Source organism: Narcine bancroftii, chromosome 3, assembly GCF_036971445.1.
Source record: "Narcine bancroftii isolate sNarBan1 chromosome 3, sNarBan1.hap1, whole genome shotgun sequence".
Lineage (NCBI taxonomy): Eukaryota > Metazoa > Chordata > Chondrichthyes > Torpediniformes > Narcinidae > Narcine > Narcine bancroftii.
Genome location: NC_091471.1, coordinates 306,415,753 through 306,441,913, shown reverse-complemented (window position 1 = coordinate 306,441,913; position 26,161 = coordinate 306,415,753). Strand labels below are relative to the sequence as shown.

Below are 26,161 nucleotides of genomic sequence, written 5' to 3'. Positions count from 1 at the left end.
TAGAGGTGGGTACAGTATGACATTAAGAAACACCTGGATTATAGATAAGAAGGGATATAGGTCAAAAGTGGGCAAATAGCATTAGCTCAGAGAGGCAAATTGGTCATCAAGGATGAATTGGTCTGAAGGCCTGTTTCTTACATTTTTTTACATTTTAAAATTAGACATACAGCGTGATATCAGGCCCTTTCAATCCATGAGCCTGTGCTGCACAATTACACCCAAATGAGCTACAACCCCGGTCCATTTTGAAGGGTGGGAGGAAAGCAGAGCACCCAGAAGGAATGAATGCAGGCACAGGGAGAACATGCAAACTCCTTACAGACACTGCTAGATTCATATCCTGGTCATTGGCGATGTAACAACGTTGTGCTAACCACGCCTCTCACCGTTTAGCTCTTCAATGAAAACCTTCACCTTAACATCTTCATCTTAACATGCTCTTCCCCTAGGTATAATTTGAGGAAGAAATATGGCATATTTTTTAGGGTGTGGCGGCTCTATCTGCAGCTCATTGGATGAAGTAAATTCTCTGTGCCAGTCGTGGAATGCTTGAGATCAGTGAAGTGAGTCATGGCACAAGCAACATGTTCTTGCATTTTGTTCCTTATTTGTTTATTTTAGGTTTCTTTTGGGCTCTTCTTGTCCCCTTAGGTGTTTTTGGCTTTAATGACATTTTGTTCTTTGAATTTGTTTAGTTTATATAACCTTTTTTGTATTATATTAAGGTACACTGAGGAAGGAAGGGGTAAAAGCCAATAAGAGTGTAGCCAGATTTTGCAACATTCTGGTAAGGTGAGTACGACAATTCAAAAGGGACCAATTAGCACCATGACTAACTATAGGAAATTATTTTGAACCAATCAACTTGAGCAATGTTTGATAAGAGGCTGTCAATCTTATGTAGCAATCTAATGTGTATGTAAGAAGCAATTGCATTGGGTAAGAATGTATTGTGTAAACTTTTGATTGGGCCAAATGTAACTCAACCCATGTGTAGACTGAACAAAGAAAAACTGTGAAACACGAGGACAGAGACTCTCTGCCTGCCTTTACAGAGAAAACATCTCTGTAAGGCATTGAGCAGATAGCTCACAATTCTGCAGAATTAAAAAAAAAAGTCTGACTGGGACGAAAATTTGGGTGTCGTCATTTTGTGAGGTCTACTGAACGAACCGGAATCCACATAGGGTATAGGAGGGAGGAGAGAGGGATAGGGGATAAAGTAGACTCTGTGTGATTTGCACTATTGTTAACAAAGAATGTTGTTTAATTGGATTTAAATGAATCTTTGAAAATCAAAAATAAAATATTCAAAAAAATAACATGCTCTTCCCCTTCACTGGAAACAGTCCGCACAATTTGAAAGCTTCTGTCATGGACCCTTTCTTCAGGTTTACCAAGAACCTAAGTCTTTTTAAAGGAACATTTCATTGGGAAATGACTGCCATTGGAACAGAAACTCAGGTTTGCATTGTTTGTGGATCACGCCTTCTTTTTAGATCCAAAGCTGTATTGCATCCATGGATGGTGCAGAATGCAATTCCATGATATTTATGAAGCTATTTCTTGTACAGTTGCTATTTTACAAGCTAAAACATGTGCGAGGATTTTGTACCTACTATCTTCCACAAGGTCTTATCGTCTCCTTATATCATAAACAAATCCATCCTTTAGTGCGCACTTAAAATAAAAACTCCATATTTACAGTACCATAAAAGATGTTTTGGCATAATGGTGTAATTACTCACATCTGTCCCATTTATTTGGATATCATACATTGATATACAACAAATGGAGTTTAGAAGAATAACATATGGTCCATTTCATGGAAGAATTGAGAAGAAAGAAACTATGAGGCTGTTTCCTTAGACTGGAGAATCCAGAGATAGTGCTCAGGGTAGACATTGGGGTTTAGGAAGAGGAGAAACCATTCATCAGTGTTACAAGTCTTTGGAATTCTCTATCCCATAAAGCTGCGGATTATCATTCACTGAGGATATTCAAATCTGAGTTCAAGAAAGCTTTAGACACAAAAGGTAAAAGAGAAAGAACATTTAGGATTAGCCGTTGTCTTACTTAATAGATCAGAGACAAAAAGCCCACTGTGTTTCTATTTCTTTCTCAGTCAATTTGAAACTTCCTATGTTCATGTTCTGCACCACCAGTGGGACACGGCTGATTGAACATTTTCAGTACAGTAGTAAAGTGTGTGCATGCAAGCTACAATGTATTATGTGTGCGCGAATACCACCAGATATCTCAGTCGAAGCTTGTGGCAGGAAAAGGAAACTTTGATACATCAGGCGTATCAAAGAAAGGGTTATTTCTTACAGAGGGTAATACACAGTGAACTCCGGCATTGATAAGAAAACACGTTTTCAAGTTATTTCTGGGGAAGGTTGAAAGTTGATGGATTTATTCAGAAAGATAATCATGTTACAGATCTTGCTGTCTACAGGTAAATTGCTCAATGAATGTGAATTATCAGTGCATTTACTTAGAGTAGATGGACGGATGAAAACAACTAGATGTTTTTCTATATATCTGACTGGATGGAGATTAATTGCTCCAACTGACTAGGTTACTGTACAAAAATAGATGGGAAACAAGAATCACCAAGCAATGTGGATTATTAATGTGTTCAGTCAGGAGTGCGTTCTATTATAGTCCAACAGTCCATACCAGGTGGCTTACTACACATTTGTTATATCTTGGTTCTCGGAGTGACTGTAAGCAGGTACAAAAACTACAGTTGTTAACACACATTCATTATATGCTGCCAATCTGACATTGTTGTACCTTCCAGAATCATTTTTTTTGTGTGCTTGTGACAGAACTAGATTCATATAAGTTATTTTTGAATATATTTCAAAAGGAAGTTGATGGACTTCAAGGGTTATAGAAAGAGATCTGGAATTTGGGATCAGCTTTTATTACATTGAATGGCAGAGCGGGCTCAAAGGCTTGAACAATCTCATTATGTTCCTATTTTCTATTTCCACTTACACAATGGCATGAAGTACTAGCTTTTTTAAAGTGATGATGTCCTGTCTCCAAAAAAAAAATCTTCAAATATGCTTAGTAGAAGAGATAACAATTCCATTGCTCACTTGGATAGTGTGGCAGTTAGCACATTACAGTGCCAGCAATGCAGGTTTGAATCCAGCGTTGTCTGTAAGGAGTTTGTAGGTTCTCCCCATGTCTGTGTGGGTTTCCTCTGAGTGCTCCAATTTCCTCCCACATTCCAAAGACATACGGGGTTGGAAGATTAATGCACATGGGTACACACGATCCAGTGGACTGGAGGGGCCTTTTTACTGTGTTGTATCTCTAAATTAAAAATTATTGTTAATTGGCAGATCAAGTTATATTCTACCATTCTGAACTCAGAGCCAGTGCAGATATCTGTGTCAGGACTTGCATGTGTAAACCTTTATTGTGGTACTGAAATGGTAATGCTGCAACGGAAGGCCATAGTTGGGAAATAATACAACTGTCTAACATTGCAATGACCAGACCAAGACTTTGGCAGATCCTGTTTAATGGTCTTCCTGAATTAATTACACACAACTATCTTCTTTTGCAAAACAAGAAATCTAATTATGTATGATGCATAGAATTCTTGCTCTTTAAGCTTTTATGATGAAGTCACCTTCAAAAGCACCCAGGTGATCTAATAAATCTCAGATCCTGGATTGTGGCAGCAGAGTTTGAGTGGTTAAAGGAAGTACACATAATAAATGATAGAATATGGGAGCATGGAAGTTATAAAATATGAAGGGTTCCTTTATCAAATATTGGCAAGGGCACATCTAGATTATTGTGTGCAGTTTTGGTCATGATTGCTTGAAGAAAGTGGAGAGAAGACTCACCAGGACTAGAAGGTCTCAGTTACATGGAAAGACTGGTTTGGCTTGGGAGAATGAGCTGGGATCAACTGTGAGAGGCACAGAAAGGGTGGGTCGACTTTGCTTGAGAGGGCGATGGAGGTGAAAACATTTGTAATGTTAAAGCATCCAGACAAGTACTTGAATCGCTAATATGATAACTAAATGGAATCAACAAAGATGGATACTTAATATTGACATGGCCGGAATGGGTCAAAGGGCCTATTTCTGATTGATGTGAATCTATGGGAAATAATCATTAAAGATTTGTGTTTGATTATCAACACATTGAAAGTATGACGCTGACATTGGTGGATGGGCTAATATATATGTTCCGTTCCTAATTGGCATGAAGAAGGTGATGAGTTCTCTGGTAGAGATTGCCAAGACTGTGATCCACTATCATTGAAAAGTAAGTGATATATATGTCTTTATGCTGTGTGATCTGGAGGTGAACTTAGTGATGTAATGTTCCCTTGTACCAACACTCCCTATTATTCTAGAGGTTTCAAGAGTGCCCTGGTGAAAAAAAAATTGCAACTGGTGAAAGCTGTAGTCCAGTGGTTTTCAAATTTTTTCTTTCCACTCACAAACCACCTTAAGTAATCCCTATGCCATCGGTGCTCTGTGATTAGAAAGGGATTGTGAGTGGGAAAAAAATGGTTGAGAACCACTGCTCTAGACCCAATTATTACTGAGATATTTTGCTTGAGAAAAATTGCCATTGGCCCATTTCCTTTGGAGTTCTGAAAGCGTGCACATAACGAGTCAATGAGGTACGATTAAAACAGTGGTTTGAAAACTTTTTATTTCCACTCACACACCACCTTAAGAAATCCCTTACTCATCACAGAGCACCTATGGCATAAGGAATACTTAAGATGGTACAGGGATATGTGAGTGAAAAGTTTGAAAACCACTGCTGTGGTCAGTGATTCTGGAAAGTCAGTGGATGAAGTTCCAAGTGAGCAGGTTGTTGTGTACTGAATAGTATTGGAGTTTTCAAACGTAGTTGCAATCACATTGTAGATGTTGCATTGTCAAACTAGTATTTTTTTATTGTTTTATATTTAAAGATACAGCCCAGTAACAGGCCCTTCAGGCCCATAAGCCAAACATGTGACGAATTAGCTAACCTATTAAGCCCTTGAGCCTTTGGAGGATAGGAGGAAACCGGAGCACCCGGAGGAAACTCACGTAGGTCACAGGGAGTATGTACAAACTCCTTACAGCCAGCTGTGAATTCGGACCTGGGTCACTGGTGCTGACCGCTACGCTAACTGTGCTGCCCTGATCGGTAAAGTCAGGAGTGCAGTTGCTGAATGTTCAGCCTGTGACACACATTAGTAACCACAGCATGTATATAGCTGGTTTAGTTAAGTTTCTCGTCCATCATGACCGCTAGAAGGATGTTAGTGAGAGTCTCTTAGAATGCCCAAGGTATTTTATGTCCAGACAGTTACAGACATTGGATAGTGTGAATGCTAATTGTTATTTATCACTCCAGCCCAAATGTTCTCAAGGTCTTTTTACATGTAACTATATGGTGCGTTGCAAATATCTGGGGCTGTGTGACCTACTGAGTTTTTGTCTATGGCATTCAACCCCAGCATTTGCAGATTTTCTTGTTTAACTGCAATATCTGAGACTTAAAGCGCCAGGGAACCGTGTTTGAATCCAGTGCTGTCTGTCTGTACATTTTACTTGTGTCTGCGTGGGTTTCCTCTGGGCGCTCTGGTTTCCTCTCACCCTTCAAAACCTATGGGGGTTGTGGGGAAGCACTTGTAGGTTAATTGGGTGTAATTGGGTGGCACGAGGTCTTGGACCCAAAGGCCCTGCTGCATGTCTAAATTTAACATTTAAATGTAAAATTTGGAGGGAAACAAGAGAAGATGATTTGGTCTAGGACATTGTTCTGATTGTCTCCAGCAGTGATGTCCTGGAACTGAGGAGATTGCTTCCAGCTGAATTAGTTAATAATTAAACTGAAAGAGATTCAAGGGGCCTAGTCCCTTATTGGATACAAACACATTAAATTAATATGTTGATTATTTACCTCAAAGCTCTTCACATGAAAATGTTAACATAAAATTTTTGAAATATGAAGGCAAGTGTCCAAAAATTTGATGAAAGATGTTGTTTAAGCACCATCTTTAGTCCACGCTGCTGAAGATCCAACTGCGCTGGGTAGGTCACGTCTCCAGAATGGAGGACCATCGCCTTCCCAAGATCGTGTTCTATGGCGAGCTCTCCACTGGCCACCGAGACAGAGGTGCACCAAAGAAGAGGTGCAAGGACTGCCTAAAGAAATCTCTTGGTGCCTGCCACATTGACCACCACCAGTGGGCTCAAACTGTGCATCTTCGCGCCTCTCAGTTCGGCGGGCAGCAACCTCCTTTGAAGAAGACCGCAGAGCCCACCTCACTGACAAAAGCCAAAGGAGGAAAAACCCAACACCCAACCCCAACCAACCAATTTTCCCTTGCAACCGTGTCTGCCTGTCCCGCATCGGACTTGTCAGCTACAAACGAGCCTGCAGCTGACGTGGACATTACCCCTCCATTAATCTTCGTCCGCGAAGCCAAGCCAAAGAAAAAGAAAGAAAGAGAAGAATGAAGGTATTGGGAGGGAGCCAAGGAAGAGCATCCCAATATCTTGGTGCCTTGGCAGCCAAAGTCATGGTGTGATTATGTGTAGGAATAATCAAGAGGTTTTCTTGCATCTTGGGGAATTATAGGGTAGAATTAGGTTAAGGAGGGAGGGTATTGCAGAGAAAAGGATTAGACGATATCTTTAGAACATAGAAAAAGTGCTGTGTTGTTAACCTACTCTAACAACTGCCTAGAATTTCCTGACTACATAATCCTCTATTTTTCTCAGTTCTGTTTACCTATCTAACAGTCGCTTAGAAGATCCTCTTGTACCTGCCTCCACCACTATGGCTGGCAGTGCATTCCATGCACCCACCACTGTCTGTGTGAAAAACATAATATAATATTTCCCCTGAACTTACTCAAAGCCCCTTAAATCTATGCTCCCCTTGAGTTAACCATTTAAGGTCTGGACAAAAACCTCTGGCCAGTCACATTCAATAAAATGTTTTGTTTAAACGGGAGCCAACAGAAGATCAACGAGCACATGGATAGTGGTTGAATCGAATTTGGTACGTTAGGAAAATGAATGGCAGAGTTTTGAGTAATTTCAAATTTACAGGCAATGGAGTGGGAACTGGTCAGGAATTCACAGGAATAGTCAGGTCTAGAGACAACCAAAGCATTGATGAGACTCTAGAGCAAACAGCTGGAGCTGTTTAGTTAGGTGATAATACTGAGGAAACGGATCTCCATAATGTGGTGTCAAAAATGATATTGACTTGGCAGACAGGCAGGTTTAGGTGATGCCAGGGAGAGAAGCTGTGAAAACGATTGAAAAATTCTCCTTGTAAGAGATAAGGGGATACTTCTGATTTGCTGCGGTAAGGGACTTTCAAAGAAACTTTTCTGAAGCAGAGAACTTTGTACATCAACAAGTTTATTTCAGAAGAGTGCTGAAGATGAATTATCATCCACTATTGTAACTTAGCAAAAATGTACAGTGGAGGGTAACTAATAATATTATTTCTGCAAAAATATATCTTGAAGAACAATGTGAGATCTGCGTCTCTATTAGTGAAAGTGCTATGCAATGGATATTTCAAGCCAGGCTTGCACTATTCATCTCACTAGCTGTTGAACCAGGGTGTGGAAATTCTTCTTGCAACTTGTGGCTATCCTTCTCAAATGAGGCACCAAACTTTTAGTAAAGAAGGATATTGTTGGAGGCCCTTATTAGTGCGATAAATGGCACTTTTCTTTCACTGACCTGCATGTGGAGTTGGAAAGAGATTCTGCCAGACATTGCCCACTTCCATGTCTTCACTTTGTTGCTGTTGTTCTAATTTCACTGACGTACATCGTGGTTCAAACAAAATTAGTTGTACTGCCATTGGAATACATTCTTCAGTTACAAATTTGCAGATATGTGGGTGGAAAGCAAATTAAATCTTGATCTGGGTTTATATCACAAAATCTCCCTAAACCCCAAAAACTGAGCATCTTTGTTAACTGAGGGAAATGGCAATAACTGCTTTCAGTTACTTTCACATTGTAATTAAGACCATAGTTACTTTCAGATCTAAGTAATGCAACCGCTTGAGTTCTGGTATCTTGCTTGTACTGTATATAGTGTGAAATAATCAAATTTTGTGGACCAGTTTTTAGGGTAAAATCTAGGGGATTGACTATTACACACCATACTGCTTCTGACTGTGGTAAGTACCTGCATCATTTAGGGAGTCGGGAGCTCGGATGAGCAATGGGTGGGTGGCTGGGGGCTAGGTGGGAGTCCACAGTTGGAGCATTGGGAGTTCAGATGGGCAGGTGTCCAGGGCTTAGGCAAGAATCCACAGTCAGAACATGAGGAGCTCGGACGGATGGGTGACTGGAGCGCTGGGAGCTCAGATGGGCAGACAGCCGGGGCAAAAAATAGGGTGGTAGGGTATACTTTTACATGGTATTGACTTTTACGCATGTTTAGATAGTAAGTATTTTGCTTTGCATTCTGTTTTTGAAGTGTCGATGTGGTAGGTAATCTAATTTTTGATTGCTCATCAGAGAACATGAGTTAAGGGTGAAAGGGGAAATGTTTAGGGGGAACATGAGTGTGGAAGAAGCTCCCAGCTGATGTGGTGAATGCAGGCTCAATTTTAACATTTAAGAAAAGTTTGGACAAGTACATGGAGGGCTATGTCAGTAGGACTAGGCAGAATAAAAGTTTGGCCCAGACTAAAAGGGCAGAGGGTCTGTTTCTCTACTGTAATGTTCTATGGTTCTATGTAAAAATAAGAAATAATTGAGAGCAACACGAGAGTAAAAATTAAATCATTCAGATCATTAAAAAATGTGACAATCCATTTTATCCACAGTCACTCTCCTGCCGAATACTGTAGAAGTTGGAGTCATGAACCCTTCAGTATGTTCATTATAAGTAATGCTGAGGATGACAGGTACTGTTGTAGCCATACTTGTCTACTTCTGACAATCACTCCCTCCGTCCACCACCCTCACTCTCCTTGTGGATGACACTGTTAGTGCGACACTACTACAGCACCAATGACCCGGGTTTAAATTGGCGCTGTCTGCAAGGTATTTGTGCGTTCTTCCCGAGACCTGCATGAGTTTTCTCCGGGTTCTCTAGTTCCTACCCACCCTCCAAAATATAGGGAGTAGGTAGGTTAATTGGGTTAAATTGGGCGGCACGGGTTTCATTGGCCAGAGAGACCTTCTACCATGCAGTATCGATAAATTTAAATGTATCCTTGCTGATTAACTGCAGGTTAGAGTTATGCAACTTGTGGTAAACAAAGAAAAATTGTGGAAATCAAAATACTTCTATTTCCCCACACCCCCAGATTGCTGCATTTCTCCCTTTCATCTTCCCTTGTTGAGCTCTTGAAGGCGGAGCTGCTGAGATCCTGGGTTTGTTGATGAAATGGAGGAGATCCACTTCACATTTTGGCACTTGTGTTGTCTCCATCTGCTGTTTAGCCTCTTTGAGCAGCAACTCTGGTTGACTCAGAATGGAGCAATAGCCCTTGTCATCTCTGTAGGCAAGTTCCTGAGCTTCTTTTAAACATGAGCCACTTGTGATATTGTTCCCCTCAGAAACCACGGACAAACTCACCTCTAAGGAGATCATCTTGGAATGCACCAAGATCACAGAAGATCGATAGGGTGATGAAATACTCTGGTGATGTTTTGGTATGTTCTGTGTAAGACATCTCCTCCAACTGGTTCAACCAGACTTTTGAGAAATCTGAAATCAGAAGGCCTTGAAATGGTGATATATTTACCCTTTTCTCACTTACCACTAATCAACACATTCCAAAGCAGAAACATGTTCAGCACATTACAGGTCATTTGGGTCATGTGTGTATCTTTTTATCTAGTAACTTCTGATACTTGTCCAATTATTGGTTTTAATTGTTCTGCGGGTTTATCTTCAACTATGAAGGTTCAACTGTAATAATAATGTTCCTGGTTACACTCCTCGCTCCAAAACAACCGAAGGAATATTTGTAGTTCACCATTCAGGCTAATTTTCCACGATCCTTTGTAATAACTTTGGTTAGAATCACAAAAAGAAGCAAACATGAGGTTCTCTTATGTTCTTCCTCTGATTAATTGCAAGTTAATTTTTGGTATGCCAGCATGGCAGTAACCCAAGGCATAACATGCTTCATGGATCGACGTACAACATGATCTTGCCAGCATTCTGAATATTAGGCTGCTTGTCTAATACAGACAAATATTTGCTCAATTTCGGGTTCCTGCTCATTTTGAGAGAATATGGTAATTGACTGCTACTTTTTTATTCAGTCACCCCCCCCCCCCCCCCCACCCCCAAGTATCTGGTAGATGTTGGATAAGTGAATTTGCTGGTTGCTTGTTGCGTAGATTGACGAATTGACCACTAGGGGGTGCCCATTTAAAACTTTTGGTTTTTTTTGCATAAATATTTTCTTTGATTTTTTTTGCCAGATACTTGAGGATGTCAGTTGCTTAGATTCCGGATAATAGGGATTTTACTGTAAAATAGTTTGTTCTGGCACAAAACAACAAAAATACTTCTGGTTCCCTTTCTGACCCCAAGCTTGATCTCACAACACATTTGGAAATGCTATTTGTAACACCGTGATACACCTGAAAACTAAAACTCAGACCTTTGGGGTACAGGAAAGAAAGGTAGCGAGAATTTTAGTGTCTGAAACAGTCCCACAGTTCTGTAGCCAACACAGAAGAAATTATTTAGGGACAAAGAATTGGCCACTTACAAACCTTCAGTTTCATCCATCATCCAACTGTCCAAGGAAATTCAAAGCCTTGATTAATAAATAGCTGGAGAGACGTGAGCAACAAACAATCTGCTGGAGGAACACAATGAGTCAAGTAGCATCAGTGAGAGAAAGCCAGAGCCCTCCATCACAATATTGACAACTTTTTCCTACCATTAATGCTGTTCAAACCACTTGACCCAACTGAAGTGGGCAAGGCGACCAGCCACCATTATGTCAACTTTCTACAGGAGCTCTATCGAGAGCGTCCTGGCCGGCTGAATCACAGTGCGGTAAGGTTGCTGTAGAGAAATGGATCGGAGGTCAATCCACAGGACCATAAGAGTGGCAGAGAGGATGACTGGGGTCTCCCTCCCACCTTCGACGTGATTCACTGAGATCATTATCTGAAGAGGGTGTGCAAAATCATCGCAGATCCCTTCCACCCCGCACACAGCATCTTTCAGCTGCTCCTGTTGGGGAACAGATAGAGGATTATCAGAGCCAGAACCACCAGGCTGAGGAATATCTTCTCATGGGCAGTGCGAATACTGAACAACCAAAGGAACTGCTCCCACTAACCACCAGAGACTCTCATATGTACAAAACAATGGTTATTTATTTTTTTGTATCATAAAATACTTGTCCTGCATATGTCTTGCTTGTCTATATGTGTGTAATGTCTGATTGTGTGTCTGCATGTTTTGCCCTAAGGACCAGAGAACATTTTTTTGGGGGTTGTACTTGTGCAATTGGATGAAAATAAACTTGAACTTGAGTTCTTCCAGCATCTTGTTGGGAGACATTGTTAAGTAGAATGCCTTTATTCACCAAATTACTGTTTGTGAATCTTAAGTCATCCCTGTGGGTCAAAGATGACTCTCGTCCATTCCAGTTTTGTGGCTACCATGGTGTCAGATTTTTTAAAAACTTTATTTATGTCGTTCAAAGAACAATTAGTACATAACATATACAACAGTTAACCCTAAACATGAACCTTTTTTTATATATATAGAGAAAAAAAAGAAAAGAACCCCTCCCCCTTCAGCCAACTCTCCAAAGGAGAGCCATAAAGAAAAAAAAGAAAATATTTTAAAAAATTAAGATCTAATCAATTTAAATTGAAATGTGAATATTCTGAATATAACAACCACTTATTAATAAAAAAACTATAATTATCATGCGAAACATATGTAATTTTTTCCCCATTATTAAACAATATTTCATCTCATTATGCCATCTATTAATATCAATCATATTTGTATCTTTCCACGTACTAGCAATACATATTTTCGCTATGGATAAAGCTAAATATACAAAAGGAAGCTGAAACTTATCTAATCCCAAGCCTTTCAGGGGTTGCAAACTGCCCAATAAAAATACTGTCGGATCTAAAACTATTTTAATCTTATACAGATATTCTAAAAACGATTGAATTTTCTTCCAAAAAGATTGTATATGTATACATGACCAAACGGCATGAAAAAAAGTTCCAACCGTATCACCACTTCTAAAACACAAATCTGATTCATGAAAACCATACTTTTTTAATTTTTCAGGTGTTAAGTATAATTGATGTAAAAAATTATAGTTAATCATTGCATAATGTGCATTTATCAATCTAGTTACACTATCATAACAAATATCTAACCAATCATCCTCGGAAAAAATAAAACCAATGTCCGCTTCCCATTTACGTTTAGACCTATCCCAACCCTTTATATCCATACCATCCTGTAATATTTGATACATAGATGAAATATAACCCTTCTCTGGTACCTTCATAAGAAAAGTCTCAAATTTAGTCATTTCAGGTAAAATCATATCTCTACCAAACATACGTTTTACCAAAGATCGAATTTGGTAATAGAGAAACAAAGAATTCTTATCAATACCAAAATTGTCCCTCATCTGTCCAGATAATTCTCTGTCCAGATAATTCAAACATCAAATTATTATCGGTCTCGGTGGTTGACCAGGTAAAGGTGTTCTTCTTAAAGCTCTATGAGCTCTTTCCAATACCAAGCCTCCAGAAAAAAATTCTTGCCCTAATACTTGTGGGATTCAGTCTTTAAAAAAACGAAGAGGATCTTATCTTGTCCTTCTATACCTTCTGGCAAACCAACGATTTTCACATTATTCCTTCTACTTTGATTCTCCAAGTAGTCTATTTTCCTCTCTAACTCCTTCTCGCGTTCTCGCAATTCTATAACTGATTTTTCAACCTTCAACACTTTTTCTGTGTTAGAAACCACTTGCTGTTTACATTCCAAAAAAGCAGACTGAAATTTTTTAAAATCTTCACAAGATGCCTCCACACGTGCTTTAAATGTATTCAATTCTGAACTTATACTAGCATTCATTTGAACCATCTCATTCATTAAAGGTTGAATGACAGCATTTAACTGCAAACATTGTAACTCAGAAAAGCTCGACCCTGCTTTCTCTGACGTAGTGGCAGAACCAAGTAACTGCAGCTCCTGCTGCAACTTAACAAAAGGCATTTTAAAGGTTTTACTGCGGGTCTGGACTCCCAGCAACGGCACCCCGACTTCCTCAGGGGGACGCCACTGGTCTCCCCCTGCAGCTCATTGTTTTTGCGCAAAAATCGATATCTTCAGGTTGAAATGCTTCCTGATGCATTTCAAACAATGGAGTCGTCTTCCTGCGTGCTCCCTCCGTTAAAATCGAAAGGCTTCCAGAATCGGGATACACTTCTTGGGAACACGCACCTTCCTCCAGAGAACAGGTAATTCCAGCGCCATCCTTCACTTGGTGAGTAATAAACATTTTTTTTCAGCTCCCACAGGCAGTCTTTGTGGTTTAGACACTGAAGAAGTTAAACCTGAAACTGTATCAAGTCGTTTAGGCCCCAAATGTTCAGCACTTCGAAAATGTGACTTCTTCTGCACTTGAGGTTTAATCTTTTTACCATTAATAGCCATAGTTCCTCAATACTTTAAACTAAAATTTAAAAAGTTTAAACTTGAAAACAAAGGGTTAAAAAATGGGTACTTAAAAGTCTGGCCAGAGAGGTCGAGATTACACGTCTAGACTCTACGCCATCTTGCCACGCCCCCTACCATGGCGTCAGATGAGATAAATGTAAGAACCAGAATCTTCCACAGATAGGCACTTGGTGCCCATTAAGGTTAGCCAACTCTGCTAAACTTAGCTGACTGTAATACTCTTGTAAATTTTCATTGTGCCATGTAACATGTACTGAGCCATTGGTATTACGCAAGCAAGCAGAATGTTGAGTGAAACACAATTCAAGTTGCAATTATTATAATGGTGGATATTGTGCACACAACTTGATCCAGGTTACTAGGAAAACTACCTTTTGTAGGAGTTACAGCATGGATGGTTCAAAAGGCATATGGGCTACTGGCCTTCATTAGTTTGGATTGAATACAAGGGCTGGGAGATTATGCTCCAGTTTTATAAAATATTGGCCAAATCGCAGCTGGAATGCTGCATATAGTTCTGGACACCACATTACAAGAATCACGTTATAGCACTGGAGAGGTTGTCTGGGCATGGAGGGGTGTTGATGGAATTAACATCCAATAGTTTGGGGGGAAAAAGTCAGAACTAACATCCAAAGGTGCTAATTATCAGAGTATATCCTCAACAAATGCTCGCACACTGAAATAGCCAAGAGGATATATTGGAAAGTACTGCTCCCCTAATTCAGGAGGTCCAACTCCAACCGATGTCAGCTAATTCAGTAGGTTCAAGGTGATGGAGTCAGATTGGCACTTGGGAATTAGGGAGGTTAGTGGCCTAACAGATATTCGATTTGTGGCATTGACCGTCTTTCTGACCTTGCTTTGAAGTTGGTCTCTTGTGATCCTCAATGTGCAGACTGTGCACTAGCTCCAAAACGCAGGGCTTGAGCTCCTCGAGACACTGACATTTCTTGCACTGCTAACCCTCCGACAGAAGCATGATCAAAAAGGTACAATTCACTTACTAAAATAACAGCCATGTTATTTTGAAAGTGGTGAACTTCAGTACGATTTGAAGTATCCTTCAAATATTGGATATTGGATTTCATGGTTTAAAAAAAACTGAAGATTTTTTTTAATATAAAAAAAAAATCAGTGCTGGAAACAATCTGCTGCAGGAACTCAGCGAGTCCAGCAGAATCAGAGCGAGAAATAAAATAGGTCGGAATACTTCAGCAAGACACAACGAGGCTTCATTGCAATCAGGTCTCAAAGGGATCTGGCCCAAAACGTCAACCCTTCTTTTTCTCCCCACTGACACTGTTTAAACCCACTGAGTTGGTTCAGCAGATGGTTTTCGCTCCAGATTCCAGAATCTACAGTTTCCCATGATTCCAAACATCTGTACTGATGCGCCTGTGCACAGATGAAATCAAAATTATATTACAGAATGCCCCTCTCCCACCCCCCCCCCCCCACCGCCCCGATGGGGATTGATAAATGCCGGGTAGGTGAATTTTCTGGTTGTTTGAGATTGCATGTTGCATGGATTGGTGAACTGACCACGAGGGGGCGCCAATTTTAAACTTTGACATTTTTTTTACCCATTTATTTTTTGCAATTTTTATTTTGCCAGTTGCTCAAATTCCAAATTATAGGGGATTTTAGCTTGTGTATTTGTTGTCTTTTTAATTCAATTAAGTTCACTATTACAAATTCTTTAAACGAACACCTGTTCAGATGGCAAGAATTTTGCTGCATATGTACATTGTACGACGCATTTAACAACCAACTCATTATCATTCTCGTGGACTCGCAAGCTCACAGACTTCTTCATTCTATGTGCCAAATGTAACACACATTTCAAGCACTGAGAATTCATTACCCCCAATTTTTTTCAGGGCATGGTCTGATAAAGTTTCCAAGGGTGATGAAAACAAGTGCATGTCGGTCCTCAGTTAAAAGGGTGGTTGCAATTATAAATTTGCTTCATGACCCCTGTGCATTCCAAGATTTACATCTAGACAAGCCCTGACTTAATTGTTGGTACCATTGCATCACCACTCTGGGGAAAGTCAATCAACGGTAATAGACTTCGGTACCCTTGGTTGGGTGAAAAAGAAAAAGCGGACTAGCATTTCTATCTTGATCCAAAAGAGGCGAGAATTTTCTACCAGGTAGGTAGAATATTCAGGTGATGACATGTTGCAAGTCTTACTCTCGCCGTGCAATTTAGTCATAGAGCTCCATTCTATCAAGCAGGAGGATAACCGGTCTATTGCCAACTTTTGAAAGACCCATTAAATTTGGTCTTACGCTTTATTCTTTTATTATAGGTCTTCAATATGGGGTGCCATGGTGGGTGTAGCAGTTAGTGCAACGCTGTGGCACTAACCAGCAATTGGGACCAGGGTTCAAATCCCACGCTGTCTGTAAGGAGTTTGTACATTCTGCCCGGGTCTGCATGTGTTTTTCCCAGGGGCCCAGGTTTCCTCCCACCATTCAAAACATACTGGAGGTGTCAATCAATTGGGTGTAAACTGGGCAGCACGGACTCATGGCCAATATGGCCTGTTACCATGCTACAAGTCTAAAATTTAAACATTTTTTTTTTAAATTCAAAAGTTTTCACTTCATGTATTAATCCAATTACCTTGAGAAAGTCACTGTTGAACCTCCTTTCACCAGGGAATACATTCCAGATAACAATAACCAAAAATTAACCCTCAGGGTAACTATTTCTATTGTCTTTTATATTAGATCTATTTTCTTTGTTAACAAGTTTGCTACTATTAAAAATAGTCCTCAATATTTTCAGAACCCATGCAAGGATAATTAAAGGTAAAGGTTCCATTATGGTCATTTAAATGTAATATGCATAAAATTCTTTAACTTCACCTATCATAAGGTGGAGATGGAGAGACCAATTTGTCCAGCATCCCTCACAGGGATGAGGCCCCAGCAAGGAATGAACTCATGACCACTGGTTTAGAGGACCAGTGCACTAACCACAGAGTTATTGGAACCTCTAAATTTTGTCTAAACAAAAATAGTCCTAAAACTTTTGATTCAAAACCCAGCTAGACACCAATATCTAGGTTTGTCTGATAAATCGCAAGAAATATTAGGACAATAAAACAGCAACCTTCTCCACCAAGAGCAAACACTTTCCCTCTACATTCAACTGTATTACTTGCACCTAGTCCTGGTGGATTGCCAGATACCCAAAATTTAGTTCAACTATCCTCAAATGCAAATTGGAGGCCAACTAATCTTCAACAACAGACTCACCTCATGATTCCTAAAACACACAATTCAAAATTTCAATAGTTGGAATACTCAGTACTTGGCTTAAGATAACTCAAGAACCTAGAAACCATCAAAGACAAATCAACCTGCTTAATTAGCTCTCCATCTATTACCCTAAATATTCACTTCCTCCAACACCCACTCCACATTTCTGCAATGAATATCATTTATAAGATGTGCTACAAGAACCAATCAAGACTTTTTAAACAGCTCCTGCCAAATGCACACTATGCTAAATTAGAAATACATTATCAGTCCTTCATTATATTCAATCCTTGACACCTGACCTAAACTACTCAGATGTAAATTCATCATCTGAACTGTACCTGTTCAAGAAGGCAACTCACCAATTAAGGGCGATTAATGCTGGGCAGATAAATGCTGAGCTTGTCAACGAAGTCCACATCCTGTGAATAAATTAAAAAAGGTTAATTATCCTTTGGTTCATGCACTCATTTCTTAAAATGGTCACATCATAGTGATTTTTTTGAAAACTAACATTTATGTGATGGGAAAAATAAATATTTCTTTTTTTAAATGAAAAAATCTCCAAATAAAAAAATCTCGTCCTTCTGAAATTGTCCATTAAAGTGAAACTGTGAAAGTTAACCATGTATCCAGTTGGTGCACATCAGCTATCATGAAGGAACTTGACGGATCAAGGGTGAAATCCAGGCTCTGCTGAGCATGCCTTAACTCACACGCATGCACACACACCTACTCTCACACACACACACACACACACACACACTCGCACGCACAAACACACACACTCACGCATGTGCACACGCACAACACATGCACACCCTCTCAGTTCTCTCTACAAAATTCCCTTCTCCACTCTTCTCTATGCTTTCACCAAACCCCTCCTCGTCCCCTTCGCCTGCCATCATACACTCCTTACTTGGCTTCTCTTCACCACCCCTTCCACAATTCCTCCTCCACTGGTCTCTCTTCTCCCTCACAAGCTCTCCTCGACCACACCGTTCTCCATCGAGATAACTTTGCCTCTAGTCATTCATCTTCTTCTTGCTGTGGAGCATGTGAATATGCCATAGAGATTAAAAGCTTGAAAAGGGAGAGATAGACACAAGATCCATCATGCTGAGGGAATAATTGTATTCCAGCAATTCGATGAGTTATATGATTTTGTTAATATTGGCAGAAATATATTTAAAATTGCCTAGAGCAAGGATTACTCTGACTGGTTACATCAAATTTTTAAAAATCCAACGTGTTATCCTCCACAATTTCCGTCACCTAAAACATGATCCCACCACTAGACACCCCTCTTCTCCCCTTTCTCCATTCTGTAGGGACCACTCCCTCATGATTTCCTCATCCACTCATCTGTTCCTACTAATCACTCCCTTGGCATCTTCCCCTGTGACCGCTGGAAGTGACACACTTGCGCCCACATCTTCTCCCTCACCACCTTTTGGGGCCCCAAACAGGCCTTTCAAGAAGCATCCGGTGCTCCCGCTGTGGCCTTCTCTACCTCGGAGAGCCAGGATGCAAACTGGGATATCGGTTCGGTGATCAGCTTAGCTTTGTCCACATCAATGACAGGGCCAACCATTACATTTCTGTGTCCCACTCCCACACTGACATGTCCGTCCACGGCCTCATGTACTGTCGAGCCAAGGCCACCCATAAATTGGAAGAGCAACACCTAATATTCTTTCTGGGCTGCTCTCCAACTGGATGGCATTAACATTGACTTCTCTGAGAGGAAGAGTATGGTGAAATAGAAGAAGAAAAGAGAGGCAAGGTAAAGGATATACTTGCTCTTATTAGAGGATACATGGAATCATTTAAAGAATGGCAAACACAGGAATTTAAGGATTTAAGAAAAAGAATAAACAACACAGAGGAGAAAATAATTAAAATGGAGATGACCTTAACAGAAATGGGAAAAAAAATGGACAAGATGGAAGAGCGGGCAGTAGCAGCAGAAATGGAGGTAGAAGACTTAAAAAAGAAATTGGAGAAATCTAATAAAAAAACTAAAGAGACACAAGAACTACTAGCTCAAAAAATAGATACAATGGAAAACCATAACAGAAGAAATAACATAAAGATAGTGGGCCTTAAGGAAGATGAAGAAGGCAAGAATATGAGGGAGTTTATAAAAGAGTGGATCCCTAAGACCCTAGGATGTCCAGAACTACAGCATGAAATGGAAATAGAAAGGGCACATAGAGTATTGGCCTCTAAACCACAACCACAACAAAAACCAAGATCTATTGTAGTAAAATTCCTAAGATATACTACAAGAGAAAAGGTACTGGAGAAGACAATGGAAAAAGTAAGAGAGGGCAACAAACCACTGGAGTATAAAGGGCAAAAAATCTTCATTTATCCAGATATAAGTTTTGAACTCCTAAAGAAGAGAAAAGAGTTCAATACAGCAAAGGCGATTTTATGGAAGAAAGGGTATAAATTTATACTAAAGCATCCAGCGGTATTGAAAATATTTATTCCAGGACAGCAAAACAGACTATTCTCGGATCCAGAAGAAGCACGAAAATTTGCAGAACAATTACAAAAATAGACTGAGGGAGGAAGACGGGTAATGAGAGTTAAAATGATCACGACTGATATGTATGTGGGTAAAGACAAAAATAGACTGAGGGATGAAGACGGGTAATGAGAGTAAAAATGATCACGATTGATATGTATGCAGGTAAAGAGGTATAAGAGTGAATAGAGACAATGAGCATACATGAATGTATCTGTACTTAGAGGAAAATATAGATAGTATAGACAAGAATTAATAAGGGAAGGTAATGGAATAGAGAGAATAAGGAGGGAATCAAAAGAGGGACCTTTGTGACATATGAAAAGTGAAATCTTTTCTGGGGGAGGCGGGGTGGGGGGAAATAGCGGTCACTGCACAATCAGTTGACGCTTGCGAGTGGATTCGCAAATCCAAATGGAGAGGGGAGATGTGGTTGTCCGACAAGGGATAAAGGACAACTCAGGAGGTGAAGGGGAGATTGGGGATAAATAAGATAGAAATAGGAGAATAAGGAAAATGTTAGATGTTGTAGGAATGTTGTCTTACGAAGAGTTGAAAATAAGAAAACAGAAATGGAAAAGGAGGAAAGGTAATGATGGAAAAACGGAAAGAGAAGATAAACAAAATATAAAAGGGCTACGCTGAACTATATGTCTTTAAATATTAATGGAATACATAACCAAATTAAAAGGAAGAAACTACCAAATTTAAATGAATAAATGTATTCCATTAGAAAAAAATAACATATTGGTTAAGAAATAATATTGAAATATTCGAACAAGTATAGGAGCCTTACATTAAATACAATAGCGAAAACCTACCGGGGACAAACATTACCTAAGTTGATGGAAGGAGAAGGAAAGAAAAGAATGGACTCAGTAGAATTTCTGGTGTAATTTTGTTGAATGACAACATTGTCTGACTGGATTAATGCAACCTAGATTGTATACCTAAAATGGATGAGAGGGGGGGGTGGGGGGGGTGGTTTGGGAGGAAAGGGGGGGGGGGAGAAAAAGTCACTGTATATGTGTGAAAAGAAATAGTGTATATCATGGCTAATGTGATTTATGGTGTGAAAAATAAAAAAAATTTAAAAAAAAAAAAAAAAAAAAAAACATTGACTTCTCTGGTTTCTGCTAGACCACTCCCCTTTGTCCCTCCCTTCCCCATCTCTCTGCCTTCTTTCCTCCAGCTCTCCACCCCCTTTCCCTCTCCATTCACAAAGCCATCCGTCCTGCCCCTGCTTGCTGGTGTGCCCTCCCTCCCATATCCACCTATTACCTCCTGCCTGTGGGCCTGTGCTCCTCCCCCTGCCCCTCCACTCCCACCATTTTATTCAGGTGTCTGACTATGTTTTGCTCATACCTTGATGAAGGGCTCAAGCCTGAAATGCTGGTTATGTATCTTTATCGTAAGTACACTGTTCGACCAGCTGAGTTCCTCCAGCATTGTGTTTTTATTTCAATCACTGTGTCATCAGACTTTTGTGTTTTTATCCTATTTGGTTAAATCAAGGTCTGATAAATTCCATATAAGATCATAAAAATCAAGAGTTCATATTTTCTTATGCCTTAGAAGGAGGAGATTTATCCTCTATGGTCTATTTAGTTCACAGAGCCATCCCTTTGCCCCAGCAATTTTTTTCCTCTTCACCTGTATTCCTCGGAAGTGTCCATCAACAGCATCGGCACCATGTATTCAATCCCATGTAATACAGTACGGAAGACCCTCAAAAGCTAATAATGCAATTGTCCACGTTAGGGAATATGAAAAGGAAGGAACGAGGTATTTTGTCCAAACCTATCTTCACACTTCCAACTTCTCGTGTCCCATCCAGCCATTGAGACTTCAACTAATGGGACTGCCTTATGAATGGCACTCTAACTCTTCATGCCTTGGAAAATAGTTCAGAGACCTTTTCCAAGTCTCTTCTCGTGTCCCTGTAGAAACAGATACATCAAGGTGTGTGCTGGCTTCTAGTTTATTTACATTGTGTGAGGACATTGTTTAATGGGTTTAATGTATATATATGTTGAACGTTGAGTGGGTGGGGGGGGGGTGAAGGAGGGAGGGAAGGGGAGGGAAAGGGGAGAAAATGACACTGAAATGTATTTTGGTCAATTTGGTTCATAGTGTGAAATATATATTTCACCTGTGGCTTCTGTCACCACAGGTTAATTGCAAGTGTGCTGAGCTCTTGTGTGGTGTAAGTCTGCCTCGTTTCACAAACAATTTTTAAAAAATTTGCTTAGGGTGTCAAACAGCTCTGGAAGGGGGTTGAGGCCATTTACCTGGCCCTTTCTGCCATGTTCGAGACAGAGCTGGGTTAGAGAGATACCATGGACCAGATATGTACATTGTACAGTTGTGGGTTTTAGAACATAGACCAATACAGCACACTACAGGCCATTCAGCCCTCGATGTTGTGCCAACCCATATATTCCTTCCTTTAAAAAATGTACTAAACCCTCTCTACCCTATAACCCTCCATTTTTCTTTCATCCATGTGCCTGTCTAAGATTCTCTTAAATGCCCCCAATGTTTCAGCCTCCACCACCATCCCTGGCAAGGCATTCCAGCACCTACAACTCTCTGTGTAAAAAATACTTACCCCTTATGTCTCCCCTAAACTCTCCTCCCTTAAATTGGTTTTTATGTCCTCTGGTGTTTGCTGTTCCTGCCCTGGGAAATGGGTGCTGGCTGTCCACCCTATATATACCTCTCATAATCTTATAGACCTCCATCAAATATCCTCTCATCCTTCTATGCTCCAAAGTGAAAAGTCCCAGTTCTGCTAACTTTGCCTCAAAAGACTTGTTTCCCAGTCCAGGCAACATCCTGGTAAATCTCTCCATAGCTCCATAAGTGTGGTCTTGCCAAAGATTTGTAGTGATACAACATGACCTCTCTACTTCTGAATTCAATCCCCCTATTAATGAATTCCATAGGCCTTCTTAACTTCCTATCAACCTGTGTGGCAATCCTGTGTGAGGGATGTATGGATTTGGACCCCAAGGTCCCTCTGTTCATCCACACTCTCAAGTAACCACCCATTAACCCTGTACTCAACCTTCTGGTCCGTCCTTCCAAAGTCCATCACCTCACACTTTTCCAGATTGAAATCCAACTGCCACTTTTCTGCCCAACTCTGCATCCTGTCTATATCCTCTTGAAACCTTTGACAACCTTCAGCTCCATCCACAATTCCTCCAACCTTTGAGTCATCCATAAACTGACCCATCCTTCTGCCTCTTCATCCAGGTCATTTATAAAAATCACAAAGAGCAAGGGGTCCCAGAACAGATCCCTGCAGCACTTCACTAGTCTTCGACCTCCAGGCAGAATACTTTCCTTCCACCACTACTCTGTTTTCTTCCTTCTTCTTTTCTTTGGCTTGGCTTCACGGACGAAGATTTATGGAGGGGGTAAAAAGTCCACGTCAGCTGCAGGCTCGTTTGTGGCTGACCAGTCCGATGCGGGACAGGCAGACACGATTGCAGCGGTTGCAAGGGAAAATTGGTTGGTTGGGGTTGGGTGTTGGGTTTTTCCTCCTTTGCCTTTTGTCAGTGAGGTGGGCTCTGCGGTCTTCTTCAAAGGAGGCTGCTGCCCGCCAAACTGTGAGGCGCCAAGATGCACGGTTTGAGGCGTTATCAGCCCACTGGCGGTGGTCAATGTGGCAGGCACCAAGAGATTTCTTTAGGCAGTCCTTGTACCTTTTCTTTGGTGCACCTCTGTCACGGTGGCCAGTGGAGAGCTCGCCATATAATACGATCTTGGGAAGGCGATGGTCCTCCATTCTGGAGACGTGACCCATCCAGCGCAGCTGGATCTTCAGCAGCGTGGACTCGATGCTGTCGACCTCTGCCATCTCGAGTACCTCGACGTTAGGGGTGTGAGCGCTCCAATGGATGTTGAGGATGGAGCGGAGACAACGCTGGTGGAAGCGTTCTAGGAGCCGTAGGTGGTGCTGGTAGAGGACCCATGATTCGGAGCCGAACAGGAGTGTGGGTATGACAACGGCTCTGTATACGCTTATCTTTGTGAGGTTTTTCAGTTGGTTGTTTTTCCAGACTCTTTTGTGTAGTCTTCCAAAGGCGCTATTTGCCTTGGCGAGTCTGTTGTCTATCTCATTGTCGATCCTTGCATCTGATGAAATGGTGCAGCCGAGATAGGTAAACTGGTTGACCGTTTTGAGTTTTGTGTGCCCGATGGAGATGTGGGGGGGCTGGTAGTCATGGTGGGGAGCTGGCTGATGGAGGACCTCAGTTTTCTTCAGGCTGACTTCCAGGCCAAACATTTTGGCAGTTTCCGCAAAGCAGGACGTTCCTACAAGCCAATTATTTATACATACAGCCAGTTTTCCATGTATCCCGTGGCTCATGTCTTTCTGAATGAATCTCTCATGGGAGACCTTGTCAAAATGCCTTACTTAAATCCATGTAGATCACATCTACCATCCTGCCCTCATCAATATCTTTTTTTTAACCTCCTCAAAAAACTCAATTAGACTCGTGAGGCACGACCTTCCCTTCACAAATCCATGCTGACTATCCTTGAGTAGACTGTACCTCCAAATGCTCATAGACCCTGTCCTTAAGAATGCTTTCCATTAGCTTACACACCACTGATGTAAGACTCACAGGTCCATAATTCCCAGGATTTTTCCTATTACCTTTTTTAAACAAGGGGACTACATTTGCCATTCTCCAATCCTCCGGCACCTCCCCTGCGGCCAAAGAGGATCCATCTCTTCCTGCACTTCCCACAGAACCTGGGGTATATAGTGTCCGGGCCTGGGGACTTATCAATCTTGATTTGTTCAAGAAGATCCATCACTTCCGCTTCCTTAATCTCCACACAGGCCTGTTCAATTTTGACCTCAATGTGATCAAGGTCAGTGCATACTGATGTAAAGTATTCATTTAGGACCTCCCAAACTTCCATTGCCTCCAGGCACATGTTGCTTCCCTTATCTTTTAGCAGCTTCTTCTTACGTCATCCTTTAGCGTCATCATATGCACAGAACACCTTGGAATATTCTCCTTAATTCTACATGTTAAGGGTTTCTCATGCCCCCTTCAAGCTCTCCTAAGTCCTTTCTTAAGCTCCTTCCTGGCTGCCATATACTTCTCATGAGCCCTTTTTGTTTCCTGTTTCCTATATCTAATGTATGCTTCCTTCTTCCTCTTGATGTTGCCTGACCTGTTTCGTCAGCCATAGTTCCCTTTTCCTACCATCTTTTCCTTGTTACAGTGGGACAAACCTATCTTGAACCCTGCACAAGTGGTCTTTAAACTTCCTCCACATTACTTCTGTGCTTTCACCCTTAAATATGTTTCCAATTTATTCTCGCTTGTTCCTGCCTCATCCCTTCCCACAGTTAAGCACTTTCTCAGTTTGAATGTTTATGCCCTTTTCTATGTTGAAGTTCAGGGAGTTGTGGTCACTCTCCCCAAAATGTTCCCCCACCGAGAAGTCCACCACCTGACTAGGTTCATTCTCCAGAACCAAATCCAGTATGGCCTCTCCATTAGTTTGCCAATCCACATAGTGTGTCAGAATCCCTTCTTGAACACACCTGACAAATTCAGCCCCATCTATCCCTCTTGCAGTCAGTAGGTGCCACGTGCTAGTTATGGGAAATTGAAATCACCCATAACTACAACCCTGTATTTCCTGCATCATTCCAAATTCTGCCAGCTTATATGCTCCTCGTTGTGCCAAGAGCTATTTGATGACCTATAGGCTACTCCTAATACTTTGTGAGGTTCAAGGAACATGGGAATGGAAAGCTGGTGAGTTCACATGGTGCATGGAAATGGGACCCCAGTGAAATAAATGTCAAAGCATCAGGATTTCCAAACAATGGAATGGCAGATTATCTGAGCTTTTCTGTACTGGGCAATGTGCCTTGGTTGTACTGCGATTGATCCACTAGTCAATGGCTACATTCAAGGCACCTGTTTGAGTGTGACGTAAGACTGCCAAGTTTTAGAGCATGGAGACAGGTCCTCGGCAAAACTGGTCATGCTCCCCTCTCGTTGCTAACTCAGACAGAAGGTACAGAAGTCTGGTCCTGTACTTCTAGGTTCAAGAACAGATTCCTTATTGAACAGCTATCAAGGTCTTGAAACTCCCTGTATCACCCAAAGCATAACACAACCGCAAGGCCACCAAAGATCTGTCTATAGCACATTTTGCACTGTCGGCCAACTATATGAATTGATACTATTTATATTTTCTTGCTTTTATATTTATTATATTTTTCTCATTGTGGATCAGTAATGTATGTTGTACAGTGTAAATTTTCATTTGACTTAAATTGTTGTTAGTGTGCTTTATGTTACTGGGAAGCTTCAGCAAGTAAAACTTTCTTTACATTTATACACGGTCTTTATGTTTATGTTTATAATAATAAACTCTCATTCATTCATTCATTCCATATATTCATGCCACCTCACTTGTTTCCCATATCCCTCTATATTTGTTTCCCATTTGCACGCGTTTCCCCCATATCCCTCTATATTTGTTTCCCATTTGGACGCATTTCACCCATACCCCTCTATACTTTTTCTATCCATGAACCTAAATGTCTTGTAAATGATGCGATTGTACCTAT

General features: G+C 40.8%; 1 protein-coding gene across 3 annotated transcripts in view; it reads left to right on the top strand.

Annotated features, from left to right (window-relative positions):
• The first annotated feature begins 726 nt into the window (after positions 1-726).
• Positions 727-26,161, top strand: part of LOC138759030 (uncharacterized) — a 37,768-nt gene continuing 12,333 nt past the window's right edge. For 2 of the 3 annotated variants that reach the window (XM_069928818.1, XM_069928816.1), the window contains exon 1: positions 2,377-2,461. In XM_069928818.1, the coding sequence (XP_069784919.1) occupies positions 2,413-2,461 (49 nt within the window). In that variant the 5' untranslated portion in view covers positions 2,377-2,412. Of the gene's footprint in view, positions 796-2,376; positions 2,462-26,161 lie in introns of those variants that run through there. The other variant, XM_069928817.1, reaches the window with a different exon arrangement.